We start from the raw sequence: 22,694 nt of genomic DNA, 5'->3' as shown, positions 1-22,694 counted from the left end.
AACTGAAATGTTTCCGCTGCGTTGCGAATTTTTTGGTCTACTGCGTAAAACTTCGCTCTGTGACCGCTTAGTTATTACATTTTTCCGCTACGCATTTTTTGCCATTTTATTATTTCGCAATTCTTTATGTGACTTACGACGAATGCGATTTGTCGCAGGTTAAAGGGATAAGGCAACTACTTTTAGTAGACCGGTTAAAGGTCAAGGACAGAGACTTGTGGATAAGAAATAAGAATAAAGTTTTTTAGTATTTACTGTATTAAGTTGTAACTCTTAAGTGTATATTAAGTAGTTTAGTTTAGGTAGTGGTTATATGTACATATATCTGGTATTAAAGGTACTAATTTATATATAATATTTATGTTCACAATGTTTTTTGATAAAAAAAAGTATGAGAAAATACAGTTTTTTACAATATTCATGTTCGGTCATAGCTAATTTACAAGATTTGAAATTCCAAATTGTTTAACAGTGTTCGCTAACTTCGACTAACCTTGTAGTCCAATGGATTCAAATCTTGACTTCCAGGTGACCAATTATTTGCAGCTATGACGCCAGGAATATTTATATTAAGCCACTGCTTGGTGGCTTTTGCCTTGTGTGCTAGAGCAGAATCGTAATGGAAGATCCAATGCTAACCATCGAAGAGATTATTGCTTAACTAATATACTACGACATCAAAAAGGCCCTGTTGATACAAACCTGTCCCAGTTTTAACCTATTTTCAAAGAAGTGAGACACGCAACGCCTTTACAGGAGACTATCAACCGAACTATTAACCATTACAGCAGCTAAATGGTCGACAACGCGAATTTTTGGCATTTTTTTGTATCTTTGAAAATGTTTGCGTAAATTTTGTCGTTTTAATTATTAAAAAAATTTCTTATAGAAAAAATGTGTTCTTCTCTAAAAAGTATACTTTCATGGCTGTTGATCGCGTGCCGCTAAAGAGATTGCTTGCATATGTCGAACCCAATTTGCTTCAAATGCGTCCTCAATCCAGTTGACCGATGGTAGGCTTTCACGTGAAGATAATTTCAAATAAGTCTGGGCATTGATCTGTTTGATATATTCGTTTCCTTTAACATAATTTTCTGTTTAGAAAATTATTGTCTAAAGCAATGTCAAAATTCCGAACAAATATGATTGAAATTAGATTGGAACAATTTTTTATTTGTGAAGAGTATTCTAACTTCGGTGTCACCAAAGTTAACATATTTTCCTATGTTATACTCTTTCTAATGAATTTGTACTGTTTTACGATGCATATAAACGGAATTCATAGCCAAAAAGCCACTAAGGCGAAGAATTATTCCCTACTACATATTTTCAAGCTTAAATATTCAGTTAGTAAGTACACTGAATTTGTTATTACTGTTATTTATGGCAATAAAAACCGCAACTTGTTTGGAGTATAAAAACTTTTATTAGCAACAATTAAGTGCGCATGCAAATTAAGTCATTTCGTATAAGCACAGATTGCCCACTGTTTATCGTTGGCAATCTCGAATACCGCCTTTTAATTTTTTTGGCTATGAACGACTAGAACTACGCGTACAGAGCATGTAGTTGTAATTTGTATGTGAATACTATATTGATTGATAAACGAGGAATGCATGGCGACCTTAGGTCTACTATACCCAAACTATACTATATAGATGCTCAAAGCCGAAAAATAGTGCACTGCAAAAATACATAATTTCCAACTAAGTTTAAAAAATTGTATATAAGAACCAAGTACAATATAATAAAGAATACCAGAATAATAAATGGAAAATATCTTCATAACTGTTAGCTTTCCTGTGTCTTATTATATGCTACTATTAGTTCCTAAGCATAAATTTTTAAAATATTATACGAGCATTTATTTAGCGTTCATTAAGATCTGGCTCGCAGAAGTCTTCCTCTTTCTCTGCTTACCCTGTTGGGTATTGCGTCGAATACTTTCAGAGCTGGAGTGTTTTCATTTATTCGGATGACATGACCTGTCGTTTAATTCGCTGAACTATGTCAATGTCGTCGTATATCTAATACAGCTCATTGTTCCATTGAATACGATATTCGCCGTGGCTAACGCGCATGGGAACATAAATCTTTCGCAGAACCTTTCTCTCGAAAACTCGCAACGTCGACTCATCAGATGTTGTCATCGTCCATGCCTCTGCACCATATAGCAGGACGGGAATAATGAGTGACTTATAGACTTTGGTTTTTGTCGAGAGAGAATTTTACATCTCAATTGCCTTAGTTCGAAGTAGCACCTGTTGGCAAGAGTTATTCTGCGTTGGATTTCCAAGCTGACATTGTTGGTGGTGTTGATACTTGCTCCAAGATAGACGAAATTATCGAATTGTTCAACTCTGCAGCTCAAATTATTCTCTCGAACAGTATATTGAGAAAGTCTCACGCCTTGTTTGAAACCTCGTTTGGTATCGAGCGGCTCAGAGAGGGCCTTCCCGATTCTGACGGAGCTTTTGGTATTGCTCAACGGTAGCTTACACAACAGTATTAGTTTTGCAGGGATACCAAATTCAGACATAAAGGCAACTAATTTTCGTGCTGTCAAAAGCAATCGACGAAAAGTTGGTGTGTGTCGATTCTCTTTTCACGCATGGTGAATATAAGCATTTAAAGAGTATATTTATCAACTCTCAACAACTCTCTCCTAAACGATAACACATAAAATATATAAAAGTATTATATTCTGAACAAGGTATACTAGTTTTACCACGAATATGCATGTATAGGATAGTCGAAAAAGTCTTTTCGTATTTCCAATGAAACTTCAACTTATTTTTTTTTATTTATACTAATATATAAATAAACAAATATGTACAATGTGGTCGACTTGCATGACATTTTTCCCTTTCTTACACAAAAATTTCAAAATCAATGATAAAAGTCAATATAACGATCTTTTTTGTATATTAAGTAACCTTAACTCTGCTTGAAGTTGTTTATACTTGTATTAAAGAACGTGGTTAATCATGTATTGAAGGCAAGTTAGAAAACAACAGGTATAATTTGTGGGCTCATTTTTTTACTAAACTAAGAATGCACGGTGGAAAATTTTTAGCTCTCTCATGTTTTTGTCAATTTATTTGGATAGTATTTTACAAAATATCTCTTAAGCCACACTCTTCTTAATAGATATTGTAAAATAATTTTTTATAAAACACTTTAAAATTTTAGTTATTACTAAATGCTAAGCAAAAAAAAGGTGAATCAATTATTCTTATACTTTGAATCAAATTATTTCTTTAATACAAAGTTGAATGTACACAAAACATTAATTTCCGCCCTTTACAACCCATGCTTAGTTTATATGCACTAAAGTATACTAAAATATATGTGTATGTACATAAGTGTCTGTGCGCCAGACAATGCAACAATTAATAGCTACACGTTCACACATTGACAGACAACAAACAAATCGATCAACGGCCAGCACACCCATTAATACACATGTAAACACATGTGTGCGTACTTGTGTATGAATAAAACCTAACGGTAAGTAATCAACTACACCAATCAACTGTTTACTTGGCAGGATTTTAACAAACTAGAAGTTAGTTGTGCTCGTACCAAGCAGTTGCAAGCACAAACTTTGTCTGCTGTGTTTGTTGTTATATTTGTGATGACCTCGACCTTGTGTGCACAGGTATGTTCGCACATAATTAACTTACAGCTAATGCATAACTATAAGTTGGGTGCAATAAAATCGTTCATAGCAAAGCGAATTAAAAGTGTCTGTGGTGGAAAATGTGGTGAAAGGAGAGTGGCGATAATTAAAGTTTATAGTTTGTTCACACAACCTATGGACGCGATGCATCAATATATGACACGCTTGTGGTTTTTGTGTGATATATTGTATAAGGTAAATTTTAACTTTAAATTGTCATATAACAAGGTTATCGGAAATTCTGCTTCAAAAAAATTACAATAAGTTAGGTTAGGTTAAATGGCTAATCCCTCAGCGTGGCAGAGGAATCACACTAAGACTATTAATTCAGTGTTTTGTGAAGCCAAATAAAAAAGCTCCTGTGGCTAGATATTAGATATAGGCAAAACTAGTTATTAGCTACCATAAATCTGTAAAGATGTTTTATGTATACTTTTGCTAAATCACCTGGATATCTAAGTGTACGGGGTCCGAGGTGTTGCTGAATTGGTCTGATGCCCAACGGTTTAGCAATAACCACATAGAGTCAAAGGAGCTCCTGCTCGCTCCCATTCTGAAGTTAGCCTCTGAAGGAGGCTGCGATTTGGAGCGGCTGATCTACTGCTACCTTTTCCGCTTGAAATCTTAGGATGCTAAGCTACCTTGAATTAGCTCATACACTGTATTTAGAAATTAACCGTGATGAGAGCTACGTCGTCGTAGGCAATCACCCGGCAAACGGCTTCCACAATTTTTTCCAGAAGATCATTAACAACCATGCTCCAGAGAAGTGGAATACAATATGTGTATCGAAATAAAGTGGTTTATGAAAATCCCAGAGGAGGGTGTATTCTAGTGTAGAAATTTGAAAAAAATCAAAATTTTGTTTTTTCGAACAAATAATTTGTCTTAAATGTTGTATTTCTAACCAAATTTCGGTGATTTAGTTTTATCAAAAACACAAGCCTACGAGTGGTGCAAAGCCTTCAAAAACGAGATATGAGTTTGGCATGCAAACAAGTCAACAATCATTGGAATGGAGGGAAAAAGTGTGCAGAAGCCATAAAAACCACGCCAACGTCGCGCAACAATCACGGTGATACTTGTTGCTGTTTTCGATATTTAAGGTTTGGTGGATTACGAATTGGTTTCGGAGGAACAGATCTTCAGTAAAAAGTTCTATTAGGCTATTTCTATTATATAATGGCGTTTACGTGGGAACATCCGTCGAAAACGGCCGGAATTGTGGAAAATAATTCATGGATTTTACACCATGATAACGCACCATCGCATCGTGGGACGATTATGACCAATTTAAAGCCAAAAACGCAATTAATTCCATCAATCCACCACCGTATTCACTAGATTTGGCTTCGTGTGATTTTTTCTTGTAACCCAAACTGAAATTGCGGCTCCGTGGAACCCCTTTTCTGTCGATCGAAAAAAAAAATTTGTTGAAGGAGCTGAAGGTCGTCCCAAAAAATGCTTATGAAAAGTATTTTGAGGACTGGAAAAATCGTTGGCATAAGTGTATTACATCTGATGGGGACTACTTTGACTGCGACTATTCAAATATTGATAAATAATTAAATATTTTGCGTTTGATTTATAATTTCCAGATGCTTTTTTGTCACAATGTATAATTAGCAAACTAGTGATCTAAACAGCTGTCATATTTATACACGGGCCTTTTGAAGTTTAATGGATTTAATTCTAGCAGCGCCATCTACATGCCAGGCCGGGGACTTTTCAATTGACCTGTTAATTTATTCTCTTTGTTATATAATAATTTCTAAGCTTTCTGATTATAACTTGATACGCTTAAGTTTAACTGAAAGTTTTAAATCTTTGAGGCAAACAATTTTCTGCAAGGTTACGTATACGCACCGTTGTCACTTTATATTGTATATTGCTTACTTCATTCTTAGCTATTACTTTGCACTCAACTATATGTTTACATTGCAACGATTTTTGCTTCCTTAAGCAACACGTATCTTACCTTTCTTGATTTTTGTTTACTTTCACATTTTCTTTATTATTCCTACTTTTTATTAGCTATTATGCGTGGGTATCATATCAAATGTCAGTAGGTCAAGGGCGCTTGTGCTTTTTATTTCCGCCTTTACTTAACAAAATGTCCACTCTTTCGTAACAAAACATACAGTCATATTCATAACTGTAAAATCTTTACGACGCAGTGACAAAGTCCTAAAGTCTACATGACATTTAAACGAAACCTCAAGACTTACCTATACATACATATGTTTGTATTGCGACAGTGATTTGTAATTTTGTTTTATATAGAAAAATGTACACACTGTGACTTTGTGAAGCCGAGCCCAGCATTTTACCGCAAACACATTTGTGGAATAGTAAATTTTTATATATCGACAGAGAGCTTCTTACGATTTTTTATCACACTTAAGTGCTTGTGTGTATATGTATTTGTGTGAGTGGGGCTTGTAAATGAGCATCAATGTCGTCAGCTTTGGCAGGAAGATAAAAATGTATGTGATTTAATGTTTGTGTGGGTTTCGCTTGAAGCAACTTGTAAACGCTCATTATATAACTACGAATATTATTTTTCTTTGACTGCAATGTAGACGTTAAATGGGGGAATTTACCACATAACTATATAAATGTGTAAGTATGTAAGTTTTGTTTGCGGATTGTCAATGCGAGGCTGTTGCTGCTACGCGAGGTCAGTGTTGTATTACAATGACGTTAACACATCCCCATGCGCAGATGTAATTCAGAGAAGTGAGGAGAAGTGTTGTCAACAAGATTACTGTCATACCAAAGAATAAATAAATAAAATAACAAATCGTTAAACGCTTTTTATTATTCCAAGGCGATAAAAAAAAGATCCCAAAACGAAAAGCTGAGCACACGCCGAAATTTTTTAATATCTTCTACTGGCTGCAATATCAGTAATAAAGCACACTCGGATATGGTGGAATCTAGTTTAAGGATTTTAAGCTAAATAATAAATTATTTTTTTTGTCAAATACAAAATCAATTTAAAATTTTTTCTCACATAAAATTTAAATATATATGCATGTGGCGATTTAATTTTATTCACTAAACTCTATATAATCTTCAGAATACACAAGAAGGATATCTTTCGAAGCTTTTATATTTAAATATCTAAACAATTAGCATTTCAGAAAATTTGTTTTTATAATGATATCATAAAAATTCTCTTGCGGACTTGTACCTCCGACAAAGCCTCAGAAGCTGACTATGGGATATCGTAATCCTGATATATTTTTATAGGAAACAGAAAACCTAATAGTGATCCCTGAAACGTAATTGCATGAATGTAACAATTTGACTCGAAATTTGCTTCGAAACTATCATTATGTATATTTTTTTCAAACAAAAAACGAAGCAGCCCTCAAAATACAACTGGTATTTGGTAAAGCCCACAGCAAAAAATCAACTCAATTTTGAAAGCACGTGCTTTGACAGACAGAAAAACAATTGTACGTCGTCCCCAAAAGCAAGCCGATAAGCATAGGTATACTAAAAATCATGAAACGCAATTGTATTGGACCAATCGTTGTTGATAAGCGAAAGAAACCGATCTTTGTTTGAATCGTCGACCCCATAGAAAATCTATGGAAGACAAAAATAGGAAAATCTTCCAAAATTTTGATGAGGTTTTGTACTTAATCTCCAAGGAGTGATATCAAAAACTGGTGGAAAGCATGTAGTGAAAATGTGAAGAAGTATCTAAAAATGGGGTATATAACATTATATACTGACTTAAATATACCAAAGTCTCATCTTCTGATGATATTCTCGTATATTTTTATAAAAAATATAATATTTATTGTTTTTATGTTTTCAAAAAATAAATGTTAATAATTTTCAAAGTAAAACGTATCACTGATAAACTCAATAAATAGATAAATGTTTTTTAATTCAATACGAAGGGTCCATAACTGAAAATATATGTAATTGTAATGCGGCATACGACAAATGGACGAACATTTTTCAGATGACAGTTAAAAGGTATTGGTCTCGGTCTCTCATGCTATTATTACAGATTAATCTATTTTCTATTTCTTGTATAGCATACCATACTAACTTCATTAAATTTACCTACGAATATATTTAAGGTTATATTTGTCCTCCAAAATCAAAAGTATCTTCTTCAAATACTTTACATGTAATTTCGGCAACTGCCACTCACTGCCAATATGTCTACATTTATGGCAGCTTCTCCTTGTTAACTTTCCAATCACAATAAATAACGAATATCAAAGTGGGAAATCAATGTTGCGTCGTCAGGAAAATTTGCTACTCATACTTTTCCCACGTTCTACGTTCATGTCACGGTGTTGCAACATTTGTGTCAACACGTCTGTGTCAGGAGTATGTTACAATCGAAGTTCAAATACAATCGTGTGGCTACATACGGAAAATTTTCATATACAAATTCATCAGTGCAACATTGTGCAATATGCCCTCAACAGGGTATATTAAGCTTGCTACGAAGTTTGTTCAGAGCGACGAGCTGAGTCGATTTGGAGTATAAGGGACTAGCATCTTAGTTTTTGAGATATCTGTCTGAAATTTTGGTCACGAACATTTCTTCCCAAGAAGCTTTACATTTGTCGGAATCACTGACATCGGACCACCATAGCATAGAGTTGCAAGCAATAACTTTGCACTCAAGCAGCGATGATGCAAGATTGTTATTATAATAGGAATAGCTTTAGAAAATGACATTTGTGGTCTTAAAAATTTTTGAAAAGTGGCCGTGGCTCCGTCCTCGAATAGGCCTAGTGTAAATATTTCCCCAACCACTTAAGCTAAATCAATCAAACTTGCTCAGAATATATCTTTTCCGCATCCCCTCTGAGAGAGTAAAAAAGGGTGAAATCGGTTTATGACCCTACCTACTCTCCATATAACTATTATATTGAAAATGTATAAATTTTCTGTTATTTTTTGTAACGCATATTGGCTAAAAGTGTCTTGGGAAGCAGGGCAGCAGTGGAAAGTGTTGCCAGTAGCAAGCAACTTCACTTCTACTGGGACATCGAGGGCAATGAAATAGTCATCAATATTGCGAAACCCATGTATTGTCTATACGACGATCTGGACAGAAGCATGGTAAAGAAAATCAAAACGTGTTGAAACGAGCTACCTGGGTGCAAATCTGCAAAGTAATTTGCAAAACAGTAGATTCTCTGTACACAAAATTCCTATTGACACTAGATAGGAGAGACTATAGGAACATGATCGGAATACTAACCAGTCACTGTTTGGTGGCGACACGCGCCCACTGAATAGACCTGAAAGATCGAGAAGACTGCAAAAAATGTCTAGAGCAAGGCAACAGGGAAATAATGCAGCATATCTGGTGCACCTGTCCCGCATTGGCAAAACTAAGACTGGGTCCCCATGGTATGATACACTGGGGGAGGTATAGGTAGTGAGGCCGCAGGAGCCGTTAAAATTCGCGTTAAGCGCAGGCATCTTAAAGGATGACTACTCCTCATGGACCTAGCAGCTGAGCTCCACCTGGTATCGCAAAGGACCAAAACTGGTCTATGCGTGGCCTACCAGATTAACCCATTCTAACATATCCTATTATTACTAAACTAATTAAAAAAGACGAAATTGAATTACAACCACGCCTCCTTATAAAAAAAGGAAAATCGTATCAATACAGATGCACTTAGCTCTTCTTTACTTGCTAAACTCTTGCAACATGTTGTTACGGGTGACTTTATACTGCATATATCGGCCAATAACAGTGTGCTTAAAATAGATATAATTGGCCTAAAACTTGATCTAGCCCACACATAACTAATATCAGGCTTTTTGAATATCCGAATTCGAATTTGAATGATTATTGTATGTAAGGTACCTTAATGAAAACCTGGTAATATTTTTTTAGTATATTACATATTAATAGTATGTGGAATTAGCGAAAATAGATAAATTCGGGTCGATCCCAACTCCCTTATACTATATATGTACATACACAATACTATGATGATTTTCGTTTTTTCTAACAAATATTATGCCAAATATGTCGGTCAGTTATAAGTAGTATGATAAATATATGTAAAATATAGATATATAAATATAATTGCTTGAATTCCGATCCAATGGTTGACGTTTTACACCATAAAGTTTTTCCATAGCTTTCATTCTTCCAAGCTGCAAGAATATAAAATGCTTGATTGTACCCGAGCTTAACCCTACCTTACCTGTTCTTATTTAAATTTATATATGTTTCGTGTGTGTCTACAAACATTTGCATATGATATGCGTACAAATGCCAAATCGATGAAACTTTAGCACTGAGTGCTCTGAATTTTGTTGTAGAGTTTTTTTTTGCATTTGAATTATATTTTCTGTCAATGAGTGAGCGAGAGTTTCGTGTGACAGCGCGGAAAATGCGAGAACCTCTGAGTTCGTGCTTACGACCAAAGCAGCTTGTTTTATAGGTTTAACCTAATTTAACGGTACCAATTATAGTTTCAAAACTAAAATAATTTCCCTGCTAAGTAATTTCACTGTTTATGTGCATAGCTCTTAATACTTATTTACGAGTGTAACGATCTGGGTTAGTGTGCATATTTGGAAAGCTTCATCTTAAGTTCCTTGCGATCAATTTTATTGTGACATTTATGCATGCATTGCGTGGCATACTTTCCGTCGTTAACTTTTTAAGGGATTTGTAAAAGTTTTTAAATTTAAATTAAATTTAAAGCGAAATTTAGTTATATAACAATTTTTTATAGCAACTATTAAATAAATATTTGAGTAATTTTTTGTGGGCAAAAACAGAAACTTCAAGTGGTGTTTACTGACAAAAAAAGCAATCACCTTGGTTAATAGGGGCTACCCTAATAAGCACTATAATACTCCTATAATAAAGAGTTAATGACTAAAGTAACTCAAAGACGGCGGGGAATGAATTATTCTCGTTAATAAATAGTCATAATATTGATGGCCTGGTAATAACAATTTCAAATTAATATTACTTGAATAAGAAGGGTGCGCTTGGCATATTTACGCGAATATACATATGCTGCTATAATATCTCACATTAAGGGGTTACTTGGGCTTCGTCGGGTAAAAAACAGCCTTTTTTAACAATTTTTTATCTCGTAAAAAAATTAAATATTTTATTAAAATTGTATCGTTACAGACATACGCTATTAACAAAGAAATTCTGAAATTTTGGAAAAAATATTTTAAAATCGGCCATTGCGACGGCATTTCCGATCACACCTGGGAAAAAATATGCGCCCGCGTTGGAAGGAAAACTCCTTACAGGATCATCTAGAGTGAAAATATACGTCTTTTAGTTAAAACCTTAACTTAGAACTTGGACGAAGGAAAAAAAGATCCTTCGTTCAAGTCTTTAAGAATTGTATTTCAAAAACCTGTGTAAAATTTCATTATGATCGGTTGAGTAGTTCTCGAACCGAATGCCAAACGAATTCAAAAAATTTCAGTTTCGAAAAAAGCGCGTTTAATGACGGCGCACTTAGCCCAGCTACCCTCGCGCGCACAAGTACTCAAGGGTCTATATCCGAAACTATTACTCGGATCAATCGATTTTTTGAAACCCGTAAACCCATAAACCCATGTAAACCCTTAAGGGATCAGTGGGGCAATCTTTTTTCAATTTTTCTTTTTAGTTTTCTGTTCCTTTATACCCTTAGATTTAACGTAGAACCCCACTTTACCATTGGAAGGTTTTGAAAATGGTCCAAAAATAATAATACCGCTCGACGTTCGGAGCGCTCAGAGTGCACACTTCAAATTTTAAACGCGTTTTTCTCAAAACACACTTCTTTAAACTGGCGGACATGATTCCGGTCGAACTACTCAACCAATTTGCTTAATTTTTTTTAAATGTTCACAAAACCTGGCTATCGTCCCTACTAGATTCATATACATATCTTTATAATTTACTGACAATGTTATGTCAAAATTTATGTAAAAAAAAAACATGGGGAAAAATTAAAAAAAAAAACGTTAATTACTTTTTTATTTATCTACATTTTTTCATGTTTCTTGTAGGGACGATAACCATTCACGTAATTTTTAAAAATAAATTGGGGTTTTGTGTTTTAGATGATCCAAACATGAGAAATCGTGTCCGGCAGTGAAAAAACGCAACTAATTTACCCAGCCATTTCTCCGACAGATGTCATCAAAAAATTCTGAAAATTTTTGTTAATACACTCCACGATATACCTCATGATATGTGAAAAAAGTTCTATTGTAGAATAAAAATTTGTATGAAAAAAAATGTCAAAAAACAGACCAGATTAACGTAATCACTTTATGATCGAAAATACAAATTTTTGAAAACTTTTTTTTAACATCAACATTTTTTCAAAACAGCTATTTCAACAAAATTCCCTCTACTCCATAAAGGAGGCTTCAAATTCACCACCCTACTTTTTGCACCCCACCTTATTTCCATTGCACTGTTTTTACCGTTTCTTCGCTTACGATTCGCATTTAGTTTTTTTTATTTTTGTGAAATCTAATAAAACTTTCGTTATTTGCGCTGCAAATGAAATTGTACCATTATCGCTAAGAAGGAAGCGTGTTTGGCACGGCAGTCATAAATACTTCTAAAGTAGCTCAAATGGGCGCCGCAAACTGCTCTCTTACCTGCAGCACAACTGGAAGCAGCAGCAGCAACAACAACAGCGTCAGCAAAGGCAGTGGCAGCAGATCTGAATGCTTTTGCTTAAACAAATTACGATTGCATTTTATTTGCAGAAATAAGCGAAAGTTTTCATTTTTGTAAACTGCAAGTGATGGCATTAAAAGTTCTATGCAGTTTCAGTTTATATTGCCAACCGGTGATTTGGCGAAGCGTTATACTGTTATATAAACAGGTAGACTATTTCGCTGAACGTGACTTGAAGGCATTGGTTTAGAGATTTGCTGTTTTAGCTTTATTATATTACTTTTTAAAAGTTCTTATAAAAGCCGGCGCAAGGTGTGGTACGGAAAAATACTGTAAAGTCATTTCTTTTAGTAATGGTTTTTGCTTTTGCCTCACAAAAATTGTAAAAAAAAATTATTTAAATTTTTTATCAATCTGATGACATAGGTGACTGATTTTACTTAAGTACACTTATACGGAAGTAGCAAAGCTCTGGAAATTACCCCAGGCGCTGGTAAAACTTTATATTAAACAAGTGAGGAAGTGCGTAACCAAACATTTTATACTCTTGCAACTTGCAAAGATCAAGGACCGGGAAATTCCTTCAGGTGCTGGTAATACTTTATTACCGGGATTTCAATCCGTCTCTTCGTCCTGATAATTCACTTCAGCTCTAGATATCGGATGGGATTCCCGCACGTGTTGTTGTCGATTGAAACAATGCGAGGTCGGCAGTCTGTTTTCTCTCTACTGCGACACGGCAGTTCTTTTGCCTTTTCCGAAAACTAATACTTTCGTTTGCAGCTGTAAGTAAGGAGCTTGAAATACCGTCCCACAGTTCCCTTATATCGAGTTACTGACGAGTGCTTTCAGAGAGCAGGCCGGCAAATCGAGTAGAAAATCGTTCGACTGTCTCATCGATCTGGTTGGTGGCTCCGGAGACGGCAAAGTAGCTTGATATATTTTCTTATGCTGGTGGTGCAAAAACTTTATCACCGGGATTTCAAGCCCTCTCTTCGTCCTGATTATTATCTTCAGCTCTCGGTATCTATCCCATTCCGCCCCTGTTGTGGTTGATTGTAACGTTGCTAGGTAGGCAGTCTGTTGTGATTGCAGCTTTCTGACGTCGAACCTTCCTTGTGTTTGTTGATGGGCGTTTTTTGCTGGACAGAGGTGGGTGCATTTCTATCAAGATAGTGGTCCGAGTCAATTTTGGGATCTCGGAACGCACATCTAAAACACTGGAGACGTGCTTCCATCTATCACAACATGATCGAGCTGGTTGGTGGCTTTTCGATCCGGAGGCGGCCAGGTAGCTTGATAAATTTTCTTATGCTGAAATCTAGTACTACAGACAACCATATTTCGGGCTCCGGCGAAGTCGTTCAGTCTCAACCCATTTGGGGTTTTTTCATCATGGAAGTTAAATTTACCGATCGTTGTGCCAAATATTGCTTCTTTTCCCACCCTGGCGTTAAAGTCGCCAAGCACGATTTTGACATCGTAGCGGGGGCAGCGCTCATAGAAGACATCTTTGGTCACATCGTCCTTCTCATTCGTCGGGACGTGGCCGCAAATCAGCGATATGTTGAAGAACTTGGCTTTGATGTGGATTGTGACTAAATGATCATCCACCTGGGTGAATGCCAGCACTTGGCGGCGGAGTCTCTCTCCCACCACGAATACTTCACCAAATTTGTGCTCCTTTTATGGCCACTGTATTAAATGTCACAAGGACCTACTCGCCTCAGTCCGTTGTCCCGTCCATCAGCCTTTATTTCCACTAGGACTTCAACCAGCTGGGCAGCAGCACCTTCCCAATTCAGGGACCGGACATTCCAGGTGCATGCCCTCAAATCGTAGTCCTTATTTTGTTTGCCATGGTCGTCATCAAAAGGGGGGTTTCTCTTCCGAGGCTGCTGATAATTTTTCATTGGTAGTATTTTTTACGTGGCGGGTCCCAAACCCAGCGCACAACACTGTAGAGGGGATGTTTCGCCTTCACACTTTAGCTCGCCTTCAAACGGATGTTCTTGGGCTACCCAGAGTATACTTGGTATAAGACCGGAAATTGTGAGCTGCGTTAATTAATGGGGCTCAAAGAACTTTCCTCACCTTCGTGAACTTCTACAAATGGTTCCATTCTTCGTACCATTATGTGGGGAGTCCATTTTTTAGTGTCAGAGGGGGGTGCTTAATGGTTTTGCAGCTTAAGTGTAATTTTTACTCAAGTTACAGATTGCACAGACAGACGGATGGAGCGACAGACATGCGGATTTTAACTCGTTCCGTCATCCTTATGTATACATATCTCTATCTCTATATCTATCTCTATTAGTATTGGGTTATTAGGTGAAAAAATTATTATACCCTGTAGCATATTGTCACTGAGTATTTCAAGATTTCAATGACTCGTATGGTGACATAATTAGAGTTTCAGAAACATTATTCCCTTACTATATACGGAGCAAAATAGTATATCGGCATACTTTGATTTAAGGTAACATAATTTAACCTAACACCATCAAATCTTTTGTGAAGCACTGCCTTACAATTACTTAACAATTCTGTATGGTTGATATATATTAACCTCTTAGTAAACGCACAGCAATATGATTTTCATAAATTTCCGCTTATAATCATATGAGAAGGCCTAACCAGATAATTTTTGAATTGAATTCAACTTTGTGTCACCACTTAATAGGATCCGTTAATTACAAGTTTATTTTTCACCCAGCGTCAATGCAATTTGCCAACTGTTGCTAAAGTTTGTGTGCAGGCATTCATTCAACTCACATTATGAGAAATATCAATGCGTTTGCGCAAAACTATACTGAAATACCGTGTGCACACACATCCACACACATATATCATTTACATACATACATTTGCAGCAGGACAAGCATTTGTAAAACTTTCTGACCATCAGACCGTGAGGCTGAGCTCTCATTCGGCTAACACTTTTCCACTGTTGCTTTTGGCGGGAAACATTGTGTGTCCCAGCAATTTTCAAAGTTGGACACATGTACGCAATTTTGCAATTTGTAATTACCGCAATTTTTAACACACCTGTTTCGTAATAAAAGTTTGTTGCAAACAGCGTTAATTAGAAAATCAGAGTTCATAACTTTCATGCGTTTGCAGAAATCGCTATGCGGATGCAACTCTTTACTAGTATAGGTATATACATACATATACAATACGATATTAATAAGCATATATTTACGTGTTTATGGTTTTTCATGAATTTAAAAAAATTATATACATTTTGTGCAAGCAATTGAACATACTATATATATGTATGTAATTATTGGTAACATAAAAGATCATTAAAGAGTTGATAAACAAGTCTTACTTTTCGAGAAATACTCAAAGTGGTGTCCGTTCATATAGTGGGCAGAAGATCACACAATAACGCAAAATACTTTAGACCTATAAGCCTCACCCTCTTCATATTAAAGGGACTATAAAGGTTAATGTACTTACGCAGAAGATGAATCCTAGGGGATACCTTATCGAATGTGCAGTATACATACTTATGCATAAAGAGTCGATCAACCGAAACTGCCATATACGAAGTAATGATAAATGTAATTGAAAAATTACTATGCACAAAAAATACTGCCTTTCTTGACATGGAAAAAGTTTTTAATAATATATTGTTATTAATTATTGATTCGCCACTACAAGACTTGACATACAGATCGACACGAACGATGCTTATGAACAGAATGATTTTAGCATCAAAAACAATCAGCTACACGATCAAGCTACGTAAGCAGATGCGCTTCTCAAAAAGGTGTCCTTCCCACTTTTATAAGTTGTTGCACCGAATGGAACAAGTTCATGGAGAAAGGGTAGAAACATCAGCGTATGCAGACGATAAAGTGTTGAGGTAACGGGGATGTTTTCTTCTGAAATCAGTGAACTTATGGAAAGAATTCTACAAATGTTACACCCATGAACCGCGCGCCACGGTCTTGATGCTAACCTTAGTAAAACGAAACGGATGATTTTCACAAACCAAAAAACCTCACTTTAATCTTCTCTCTCTCGATGGTACAAACACGTCTCTCTTTTCCAGAGCCAAATTTCTGGGGTTAAACGTCGCTACCAAAATTGGAAAACTAACATTAGAAAACAACAAACTAAAACGTATATGGCCAATTACCCCTACAAAAGAATACTTAGCAGGAACTGGCACTTTAAATCAAATATATTTATGTGGATGTATAGGACCGCCATTAGATCAATATGGTAGCCAGCGTTAAAGAAACACTATAAATTAACGGAATAAAATCCCTCTATCTGACTACCAAACTTAGCCAGCATCTTTCAAGCGGAAGTACTAAGTATAAAGAAGGTATGTGGTGTTCTATTGAATAGCTAGCTGGATGTTTACGTTACTTATTACTTCCACCCCGGTCAACAGCATGGAAGGTTTTAAGCCCACTGGCAGAACAGCTTCACCTAACCATAATTTGGGTAATATCATGCTGGCTGAGAACGATCAAAAGAAAGCTTTTTGAACAAATAGTTCAAAGCAGAGGAATAGTGTTTATAGATATACAGCTACTTTAATAAGGCCCTGGCCTTTTGTAGATTAGAATTTAGCTGACAGATGACTGCCAACCAGATATTGGGAAAAACGGCTCTTAGTTTTTGAAAATCAATATATCGTATAATTTTTAATACACGCACTTACACTTGATCAATATATGTATGTTTTGCTTATAATTTCAAAAACACAACCGCGCCCTTTGACTATGTTTTTAACTTGGTTTCAGCTGCATATTTTAGGGTAATTTTTTGTAGTGCCTATCAATGTTTTTAACTTGGTTTCAGCTGCATATTTTAGGGTAATTTTTTGTAGTGCCTATCAAACGGTTAAATGTACATTTTGTCACATTGCCATTCACTTTCAGTATCCTGAAAAAGTTACTAACAGATAAAAATACTGGTGAAGCTAATAACGGGTGATCCACGTGGAGATTCTTTTTTCAAAAGCATTGTTTTTGACAGATAACGCGTGAATCCTGTCAAATTTTCATTTATATACATATACGTATATGCCCATTTCTTACTCATTAGGCATGTAAACAAGCAAAATTGCCGCATTTGGGACGAAGAGCATGCAGAAAATGCTCTTTGTGAGCCGGTGGAATCATCGGTTGATATTTCTTCAAAAATGATGCCGCTGAGAACGTAGCTGTCAATGGCGACCGTTATCGCACCATGATAACTGACAGTTTGATGCTTAAAATTGAAGCTCGTGAACTCAGCGACATTTGGGTTTAATAAGACAGCGTCACTTCTCCCACATCGCACTATGTCCACCAAGATCTTATGATAGTACACGGTTATACTTTCTTGTGGAGATGTGTAAAAATTATGTGAAAAATTCAGGTTGATTTTGCTCATGCATGTCATTCGCCTGTTACCAGTCAAAATGATCGAACGAGTCATCGAAAATTGCGGCCAAACTTTGAATAAAATAATCTTCAAAAAATAAATGCCAAAGGATGTTCTTTCGAATGATAATAAAGAATTATACATTAAATTTGAAGTTTCTGTATTTTGTCTTTAAAAAAGTAGGGAACCTTGAAATGGATCACCCTTTAAAAGCGTTTTAAAAAGGAAGCACTTTTCTAAATAAAGTTATTTATGAATATTAAATATTAATTTTTATATTAATATTCGTCAAAGCAATAGCAATGTTATCCAGTTTAATTCAATACATGAGAAAGTATATTGGCACCAATGTAAAAATTGAGCAGCTCAACTGGTGGTCACAAGTTATGACAAGAAATATTGTATAATATTGGAAGGGAGCAGAAGACATTTTAATTTACATAAATTTCCAACTCTACAAACGCAGAAGGCCTCTAACAAACATCATGGTATGAAGAAAGCGATTTTCCAAGTATTTTCTAGGTACATACAACGTTAAAAATAATAATTTGGTATATTTTTGATTTAATAAAAATGCATTTTTGTGCTTTAACACAAAATTTAGCCAATTTATGAGGTATAGTATTATAAGCTCTTAATCGATATCTGCAATCGAAAATATGATTTTGTTGATATCCCTGCGGCTTAATTAAACATTCTTGGTATGTAAATTGTTTGCTCAATTCTTGTTGTGATATAAATTGATTCTGACTAAACGCTATTGGTTGTTGCTTTTGGCGATTCCTTTTATGCCGTTCGTACTTAATTCAGTACGAGTGATAAAAGTTATCACAGATATATCCGATAACAAATATTATCTCTACGTTTTAGTACGATAATTTTTCGAAGAATGTAATGCCAAAAATGTACTTATTATTTGCTTGATATTTATATCACGTTTATATCCATGCATGTACATGTGTACTCCTACCATATAACATATGTATGCATATGTATATGAAAGTGTTTACACATTTTTTGAATGTAAGACGCTTTGCACTTTGCACAAAGCTGTTGGTGGCAAGTGATAAGATATTTGGTTTCAATTCAATAACTTTGGAAATACATATGTTCATAGATATATAGATATTTCGCACTAGAAAAAAAACGTGTCTACATGTCTATGAGAAAAGAGGAAAAAATATATACAATGATAAGCATAATGACGGAATATAAACTAATGTAGATACATACATATGCATATACTGCAACTAAGCGCTTTGTAAACTGGCAGCTTATTAGTCGTGTTCGCTTTCAACACATTCTTCTTGTTGTTTTTCCGCATTTATTTTATTTATTCTTTTCGTGAGTGAATTTTGGGAAACTAATATAAATTGATATGTGCTTAAAGCTCATTTGGTTTTCATTACTTCGCACCTTTATTTTTGTTGGATGGAATTAAAAATAACAAGTAAGGCAGAACTAAGTTCGCGTAGAACCGAACATTTCACACTCTTGCAACTTGCAAGTATTAAAGCCGTGCTAATATCTTCAAGAACATAAGGATTGTTAGTTACATGAGGTATAGAGCAAACTTTCAACATATTTTATTCATTCTAAGCACAGACATGCATCGCTGAAAGAAAAACAAGTCCTCTGAATTTTATTAAGATAACTCAATAGTAGCGGGGTCCACATATTCGGCACATAGGGGATAGAAGAGTTTTTGTTCGATTTGAACAATTTTTGATCATAAGGTTCCACACTTCGAAAGCATCATTCGTGCTAAGTTTTAGTCCATTATATTAATTGAATCTTGATTTGTATCCTGGGAGTAGGTGTGGTTGTAGTCTAATTTCGATATCTATGGCAAAATTGGTTATTTATTTATCGTGTTTTTAGTAGTTTTTAACAGTACCGTTACATGGAGAGTGGGCGGGGTTATAATTCGACTTCATTCATACATATTTGTGTCAGTTTTTATAGACATTTGTCTGCGCAAATCTGGTTATTTTAGCTTTACAGGCTTATACCATGTTCAGACCGACACGTAATCACACGATTTCGGCTGTTGAATGGGATATCCCACTAATTTTAAAAATTTATCAAGATTTCGCCAAACAAAAATGACAGTTTCAAATCATTTCAATGATCCACGCTAAATCTCTCTGTGCGACTACTTGTCAGCACTGGAAATCTGTTACATTATCACAGCCGATTTAGACACTACAAAGGGAAAAAAATGTTAACAAACAATTTTTTTTTAATGCTATGTATCTAATTTCACTTGAAAATGCATCCATTATTTCTATTATATGGAAAGTATTAAAAAAGACGGCTTTTATTTCAAAATACTATATGACAATCTTTTCTTTTGATAAATATTAAGCGATGTGAATTCTTGAATGACAATAACAGCTGTTTTTTGATCTTTCTAACGGCAGTGAGAACACTGTTGGGTTATGAAATGCATAAATATAATCTAATCTTTTAAATGTTTGCTCTGAACATGTTATTAGGATATATGTACATTAAGCTTAATTATCTATTAGAAGACGGCAACGCCCACTTTTTCGCATTTTTTAGCTAACAGATGCCCCTTGCTACTACGGTTGATGAAAATTTGAGCATAACGATTTAAAAATATTTGCCGCTACCCAGTATTAAACATCGAAATAGATATACTCTGAAGCAAAGCTTTGACGATACTCTTCCTAAGCTTTAAGTCGTTTGTCGGTAATGCAAATTGATTACCAGAATTACGAAAAACATCTTTTAAAATAACTGAAGATGAAGATGATAAATTTTATAACATTATTTATCGGACACTTGTCTTCGATAGAATTAAATACTAATTTCAAAAAAGGATTCAACAAAGAACAATAATAAACATAAACAATTAGAGTGTTTTCCATAACAAGAAGAAGAAGAACAATAAGTATACTCGCTGTCTAATTATACTCGTTATATTATCATACCAGAGTATTCTTAATAAGTAATCTACAAAAAATTAATTTTAAAAAAATTTAAACGTGCACAATAATTTATCGATTAATAACTTACAAATAACCGATTTTTTTACATTTAAACAGATTCTAAATATATTGCAATTTACCAAAAAATGATAATTATTATAAATGTTGTTAAAAATTTAAAACTTTGAACATCGTTTCTAATTTCAGAGCCACTAGTGTAATATATTTTTAAACTATTTTAAAGATTAAGAAAATACATTTTTACAAGAAAATGTGTATAAATTTTAAGTAATCCATACAATATAATTTTTCTACCAAAATTAATCCTAGAACTTTTATTGAGAAATTTCTATTTTTATAATTGTTCAATTTTTTATAAATATTATGGATATATATTATAGTTATTATGTGCAAAAACGCCAATTTTCCATACAAAAAACAATTAAAATAAAGTATAAGTTAAGTATAAGTCTATAAGTATTACAATATTGTGGTTTCATATTCATATGTTATTATTATTTAAATTATTTAACACTTCCTAGAAAATTTTAGTTTAAAAGAAACCTGTTTACATAACTATACATATAAGTCTCATGAAATATTGTGTGCAACCAGACATAAACACAACAAGTATAGTACTAGGCAACCAAACGTAAAATCTTACCAAAATAGTAAACAACAGAAGCACAGCTGTTTGCACCAAATAATTAATAATAGCAAATACGTACTTATATAGAACAAAATGCATGCCAGCGCAGATATTTGTAATTACATGTCACTCATACGTCCTGTATTCCCCACGCGCACATACTTAATGAGCGCACTAACAAACCGCTAAATGCAACGACATGCATGTATACATTTAAAGCGACGCAGACAAACGACTCACCTCGCACTTGACTGGCAATAGCACGATGATCCATTTCGCCTGTGTATAGACTCGGTTGGTGGTGAGCTGGTTGGACAACTACAAGTACCTGGGTTGAATGAATGCAGTACAGCCGGCAAGTAAAACGCTGATCGAGAACTGAACTGAACTGAATTGATTGGTACAATCGAATAAGGAGCGTTGGGTAGCAGGGGTGGATGTGCTGGAATTTAGTCGGATAGGTGCAGGTAAAGCGGCGAAAACTATGACTCACATTGAGTGTTTTGCGCTGCTTCGTACACACCTTACACAACAAATCACAGTTAGCTCTTTACACACCTACAAATGTTTGCATGTATGTGTGTATATATAAATGTTTTCGATTTTGTATTATTGAGTACGTTTAGCATAAACGAATTTACGCTGCTTATTTGCGGTCAATTTACTTTTTGTTTTTGTTGTTTTTTAGCTAATTGTTTGTTTTCATTGCAATGTTTCTTCTTTTCGGCTGAAATGGACGGTTATTTAGCAAACGGCGTGGCGCTCAGGTTATTCTAATAGCCAGTCGCTGTGAATCTTTCACTAATAAAACCGTGAACTTCTGTGTGTGTATACGAAATAAATTTAGTAAAGGCGCTTTGAAGACGTAGAGTAAACGTACACATACCCACAAACGCAAACACAGATACGAATGCACAAAAAATACCGCGAAATCGAAAATCGTAGGCGTATATGAGTATATATGTATATGTGTATATGTATATAGTTATGCAAATATGTATAAAAGCATTTGTTGACTTCAGTTCTTATAGCCTTGTAATAGTTGTAGAACCAATAATACGAAGAACTCAATTCGCACTACAATTAATTGAATATAAATCATTGTATTCTTGTTGCCTCACCTACACAAATGCATGTCAAGATGTGCGTGTGTATTTGTATATTCGCCCCCTAAAGTAATTGGGGCATGCAGAAAACGGGCAGTGTCAGTGACATAAGAAAGCGAAATGTGCGAAGAACGGCACTGTTGTATAATAAAATTGTATATTCCAAGAACCGCCACTGTTTTCTCACAAATATTGTTGCCAGTAGTGAGTGTTGTTTTGGTAGCCACAATTAATTGCTGGGAATATGCGG

At 34.9% G+C, this 22,694-nt stretch overlaps 1 protein-coding gene across 9 annotated transcripts in view; it reads right to left on the bottom strand.

Annotated features, from left to right (window-relative positions):
* LOC105225287 (calcium-binding protein E63-1) overlaps nucleotides 1-22,694 on the bottom strand; it is a 141,213-nt gene that overhangs the window by 41,714 nt on the left and 76,805 nt on the right. For 3 of the 9 annotated variants that reach the window (XM_049458945.1, XM_049458948.1, XM_049458946.1), the window contains exon 2: nucleotides 21,579-22,158. The exons of 3 other annotated variants lie outside the window; for them this stretch is intronic. In XM_049458945.1, the coding sequence (XP_049314902.1) occupies nucleotides 21,579-21,612 (34 nt within the window). In that variant the 5' untranslated portion in view covers nucleotides 21,613-22,158. The remainder of the gene's footprint in view (nucleotides 1-21,578; nucleotides 22,159-22,694) is intronic. 3 more of the 9 variants (XM_049458949.1, XM_049458951.1, XM_049458950.1) reach the window with 1 other exon arrangement.

The sequence above is a fragment of the Bactrocera dorsalis genome, chromosome 5 (assembly GCF_023373825.1).
Source record: "Bactrocera dorsalis isolate Fly_Bdor chromosome 5, ASM2337382v1, whole genome shotgun sequence".
Taxonomy (NCBI): Eukaryota; Metazoa; Arthropoda; class Insecta; order Diptera; family Tephritidae; genus Bactrocera; species Bactrocera dorsalis.
The sequence above is the reverse complement of the archived record's forward strand: the minus strand, read 5'-3'. Positions and strand labels throughout refer to the sequence as shown.